This window comes from Urtica dioica, chromosome 7, assembly GCF_054948205.1.
Source record: "Urtica dioica subsp. dioica isolate 48M chromosome 7, U.dioica_male_clone48M_v1_H2, whole genome shotgun sequence".
NCBI classification, from domain to species: domain Eukaryota; kingdom Viridiplantae; phylum Streptophyta; class Magnoliopsida; order Rosales; family Urticaceae; genus Urtica; species Urtica dioica.
Genome location: NC_142762.1, coordinates 24,633,135 through 24,638,271, shown reverse-complemented (window position 1 = coordinate 24,638,271; position 5,137 = coordinate 24,633,135). Strand labels below are relative to the sequence as shown.

General features: G+C 34.1%; 1 protein-coding gene across 4 annotated transcripts; it reads left to right on the top strand.

Annotated features, from left to right (window-relative positions):
* Positions 1-595: 595 nt before the first annotated feature.
* LOC149390500 (uncharacterized) lies at positions 596-4,844 on the top strand. Of its 4 annotated transcripts, none has more exons than XM_089619509.1 (10): positions 596-868; positions 969-1,083; positions 2,119-2,228; positions 2,446-2,514; positions 2,681-2,796; positions 2,905-2,959; positions 3,205-3,325; positions 3,923-3,970; positions 4,075-4,169; positions 4,267-4,844. In XM_089619509.1, exons 2-10 carry the CDS (start codon positions 987-989, stop codon positions 4,366-4,368), a joined length of 813 nt encoding a protein of 270 aa, XP_089475635.1. In that variant the 5' UTR covers positions 596-868; positions 969-986; the 3' UTR covers positions 4,369-4,844. The 4 variants fall into 4 exon arrangements, with proteins under 4 accessions (XP_089475635.1, XP_089475636.1, XP_089475634.1 ...); XM_089619510.1 differs by adding an exon at positions 1,300-1,427 and having other exon boundaries at positions 596-1,083; XM_089619512.1 differs by lacking the exon at positions 596-868 and adding an exon at positions 1,323-1,427.
* The last annotated feature ends 293 nt before the right edge of the window (positions 4,845-5,137 follow it).

Sequence of the window (5,137 nt, the reverse complement as noted above, 5' to 3'; positions counted from 1 at the left end):
TTAGTTAGTTGGTTTTGTGCTTCTGATGATTAATTTATTTGAAAGTGAGATTCATTTTCTTGAGTTTATTGTCTTGTTTGGATTTCTTCGTCCACTATTTCGATTATGTAATTATGTGGATTAATCTTTTTTTTTTGGTAAAAAAGATTAAATTTGTTGTATTGCTTTTTTTTTTTTTTTTTTTTTTTTTTTTTGTCTTATTTAAATTTATTAATGGATCCATAGCTGATTAATGTTTGATTTATGTGTTTGCATGGTGATTTTGATTTAAAGTGAGATTAAATGTTTTGACATTCATAGCTATTTTGCTAAACAACATAGTTTATTTATATATATGTTTTTGTTTTTTTTGTTTTGTTTTGTTTTTGTTTGTTTTTTTTTTTTTGTTTTTTTTTTTCTATAGACGCACACGGTCACATATTCCACCGTGTTTCGCATTCCGTTACAGCGTTACTATCGACCCCCAACATATGAATAAAATCTAAGCCGTTAATTAGTTATACCGGAATTGATTAATAATACTAAATTCTTGTTATTGTTGTATTATTATTAAAAGAAAATAGAAAAAAGAAGACACACCTTTTGTACTATTTTTATTCGATCGAATACCTTTTGCTCTATAGTCTCCAAAAACAAAACGCTCACACATTTAGAGAGAGAGAAAGAGAGAGAGAGAGAGAGAGAGAGAGAGAGAGAGTTGATCGTGAATCGCAAGTGATTTCTCGAAAACGGATTCGGAGGCTCAGATCTCGGACAAACCCTAGCCATTCTCTTCTCTCCACCATTATCGCCCTCTCGCAGCTTTTCTTTTTGGTAGAGCTTCGACTAGTTTTCAAGAAATTTGGCGACCTCGGTCTTATCTCTTCTGGTCTGTAAAGATTTGATCGTTTTCTCCTATTTCGATATCGTTCGATTTCGGTTCTGGTTCGAGTTCTGAATCGTTGCGAGTATTTGGTAATGGCTGTCAGAGCGTAAGAGTGGAAGAGATGGACGAGAGAGGCGGTGGCGGCGGTGGTTCGTTCGTCGCCGTCAGAAGGATTTCTCAGGGCCTGGATCGAGGAAACACTTGCCATTCATCTTCTGGTGCTATTTTCTTTCCTTTTTTTTCTTGATATTTAATTAGTTCACGTTTTTGTTGATTATTATTATTATTTTTTTGTTATTCTACCTCTATATTATTAATTCCATTAAAAAGTGTCATTCTCTTCCGTTGAGGCGTTTTCATTATTTATCGCTCTCTCTCTCTCTCTCTCTCTATCGCGCTTGCGTTTTATTTTTGCTTTCCTTATTATTCCACAGTGCTATGTTTGGTTTTTCTCTAGAAGTCTAGATCTTGATATGAGAAAATTTACGCGCGAGAGTTTGTCGGAATTTTAACGGTGAAGATATCGACACAATGATGTTCTCTGACATATTAATGTGCTGTGGTGCGTGAATTACCGTATCTTATTTATCTGTATATTCAGAAATCTGAGGCTTTCCTCTTAAATTTTCCGTTCTTTTCTTGTACGTTTTTTTTCATTCGGTCTTTAAATCCCCCTCGTCTTTATTTCTTAATTGGAGTTCCGTAGAACAAGAAATTGAAGCGTGAAAAGTTCCTTAACAGAGTATTATTTCAAAGCAGTTCTTGGAAAATACTTCTAGGAATTGGGAATATTCGTTGGTTCTCAATCATATGAGGTTTTATCTTGTACTGAAATTTTTCTTTTATATTTTGCGGTCTAATTTTCATGGCTTTGTATAAAATTTGGAATATTTTTTTATTTTATTTATTTTTTTTTAATTTTTTTTTAATAACCGTTTTTTGTATTTTCAAATGATGTTGTCCTGACAATAAATTCCGCGATCTTGCTTATCAAGGTTTTTTTTTTAGTTAAAAAAATCTTTGTTAAGTAACCAACCTAATTTTAATTGATCTAAGAGCTATTTGTAAGTGGAAACATGATTTTTTTTTTCTTTTTTGTCTTGTGGATGCAATTTATTTTAAAGGAGTGGGATTATATCTACTAATATCTGCTGCTTGTCTCGTTTCAGTGTTAGTGTCGTTTATCTGTTTTAATTATTATAATTAGTACTATTACTATTACTAAACAAATGTGGATGTTGTATTTGGTGCAGCTGAGGTTGTGGCAGGTTCTGCTGCATGGCTCGGTCGAGGCCTTTCTTGCGTGTGTGCGCAGAGAAGAGAAAGTGATGCACGTCCTTCATTTGACTTGACGCTTGTCCAGGTATTCTGGCATTGTATTACATAATGGTTTGGCTTATTGATTATATGTCAAGCTTCATTATAATCTTTATAATCCTAAATTATTCATGTGAATTATTTCTATTTGTTAAAAAATATGAAATGTTGAAACTTATTTCTTAAGTTTTTGTGTATTTATTCTCCCCTAATGAAACTTGAATATTGAAATCATGAATTTGTTTCGTATTTTCTTATATTAGGAGGAATGTTTGCAAAGGCTACAGCACCGTATTGATGTTTCCTATGATAGTTTAATCACCGACCATCAGGTATCTCTTCAATTGAAACTGTCCCTCATTCTTTAGCATGATGTGCATTGGTTTTTATATGTATACCACTTGCCCTTTCCTCTCTCTCTCTCTCTCTAGTTTTGTTTTTGTTTCTGATCATCTAATGTTTCTTATTCTCTCATTATATGTTTCTTCACTTCTGTAGGAGGCTCTTAGGGCATTGTGGAATGCTGCTTATCCCGAGGAAGAACTTCGTGGTTTAATATCCGAGCAATGGAAAGAAATGGGGTGGCAAGGGAAGGACCCGTCTACAGATTTTCGGTAGATAATTTGTTCTACTGTGTTTGTATGGGTCTTACATTTCTAGTTCCAATATGGTTTCTCTTTTTCATTTTTTGCTAACATCTAGTGTTTGAATTTATCTTGTAGGGGTGGTGGTTTTATATCATTGGAGAATTTATTGTTTTTCGCTAGAAATTTTCCAGTATGATATTTCCTTCTCTCTTTTCTTTTCTCGCTCTTTCTATGTGTAGCACATACCTTTTTTTGTTGTTGTCTTTATCAGTTATTATTTTGTTCTGGATACCATACCCACTAAGTGGTTTACTTAAGAAGCTGGACAAGTAGAGATTAGTTACTGGTGTCTGTTACAGGGAATAACTTCACTGGCATTTGAATCATACTTTGGTATTATGTATGAATCTTTTACAGACAATTTCTCTATTGCAGAAATCCTTTCAAGATCTTCTGCGAAAACAGGAAGGTGATCGATCAGTGTGGGAATACCCATTTGCTGTTGCTGGTGTGAACATCACATTTATGCTTATCCAGATGCTTGATCTTGAAGCAGGTAATATCTTTTTCATGTTCATTTTAATTTTTGTATGTTCTGAAAACGATTATATATACCACGAGTAAAATCCACGACGCTCTTACATACATCTAGACATGCGTTGTTTCGCTATTTTATTTTCTCTGTTGCGTTAAATTCCTCTAGTAAGATTCTTTTTTCTTTCAATCTTTGCAATGTGACTCATAACTTCTGGAGATATTGAGAAGTTGAATGCCCCTTTAACTTTGTGTCCCTTGTCTACAAAATTTGCGGGACTGTTTTTCCTGATTGTCTTTTCACTTTCTCATGGCCTATTTTGGGTCTTGTCAGTGTTAGATTAATTATTATTTTTAGTTTCTTCTGCATTATCTTAATTAGTATTAAAATTAGGGTGCTGGCTTGGGGCAAATGTCGTAATTATAGAGATATTGATAGTTGTTTTAGTGGTTGCTGAAAATGTGCTATTCAGATATAGTTATCATAATGAACAAGATATAGCTGGTAAATATAATGATTATAGATTCAAACCCATATGTGTATAGCATTTTTTTTTTCTTCTTCTGTTTTATGGATTGATTGACTGATATTCCTTAATGAACCATTTCAACCCTGCAGCAAAACCACGGACACTCGTTGGAGCAACTTTCTTGAAGTTTCTGGCAGGTATGTTGAACCCCCTTCTTTAGGTTACAAACACTTTTAGAATGTCATATTCTTCTCAACAATGAGCCTCTAATATCAAAGCTTATTTCATTCTTTGCCGACAGATAATGATTCTGCGTTTGATCTTCTATATTGCATCACTTTCAAGCTAATGGACCATCAGTGGCTTACCATGCGCGCATCATATATGGATTTCAATGTTTGTACAACTCAGCATTACGAGTTCGTTTTCTCAGACTTTGTTTCTGTGTTTTCTATAATTTTGTTACTGTTTCTTTTATTTGTTTATATTACAGACAGTGATGAAATCTACAAGGCGTCAGCTAGAAAAGGAGCTTCTGCACGAAGATGCGGCACGACTCGAGGACTTGCCATCTTATAGCCTTCTTGCTCGATAGTTACACTGAAAAAGCTTCGCCGGTAACACTTGCATGTCTAACTAGATCGATATTTTGTACATGATTAATGGTGTTTCTCGACATCTATTGGACGGGGTAGTCATTTGCATATTCTTGACGATTCTGAGAGAGGAACGAAGTAGACTTGAGGCTTTTCAGTTTCGTGAGTTTGTGCGGCCAAAAGTCTATCCTGTTTGTGTGTATGTGTATGTGTTTTAGTTCCCAATGGCGTGCTCAATAATGCAATATTGCCATACCAACTACGGGGCTGTGGATTGTTTCATTTTCGGGTACTTTCTATTCATCGTCAATTTTTTCTTTGGAGTTCGGAGGTAATTGATGATAGTCTAAGTGACACCTCAGGCTGGCCAATGGCGATTGAGTAGAGGTACAATCACACAAAATATCTGTTTTGGTCTTACATGTTGATATTGTGAATTGAACTCTATTGTTCTGTGAGCTTTTATTTACATTTTTTTTTTCGGGTTGAGCTTTAATTTACGTCATCAATGCCCTTTAGTCGTCGCTTTCAAATGCTATCTTCACTTGCACATTTTCACTATGACGTCAACTATCACCTGAATTTATACCGTGAAAGTTGATATGTTTATATGTAACAATACCTTAAATTAATTTCTATAAATGCTAATTACATAAGTGGAAATTTAACACAACTTTTTTTTTATTCGTATTCAATAAAAAAAAATCACTACCTATTTATCATGTCATTTTTCTCTATTTTTTGGTCTCAAACTCGTCAACTCATTTT

What these genes read in the sequence shown, in the direction of transcription:
- LOC149390500 (XM_089619509.1), top strand. Translation starts at nt 987, where the DNA reads ATGGACGAGAGAGGCGGTGGCGGCGGTGGTTCGTTCGTCGCCGTCAGA. An exon ending in CACTTGCCATTCATCTTCTG is followed by an intron (nt 1,084 to 2,118) that starts GTGCTATTTTCT and finishes TATTTGGTGCAG; the next exon opens with CTGAGGTTGTGGCAGGTTCT. An exon ending in TTTCTTGAAGTTTCTGGCAG is followed by an intron (nt 3,971 to 4,074) that starts GTATGTTGAACC and finishes CTTTGCCGACAG; the next exon opens with ATAATGATTCTGCGTTTGAT.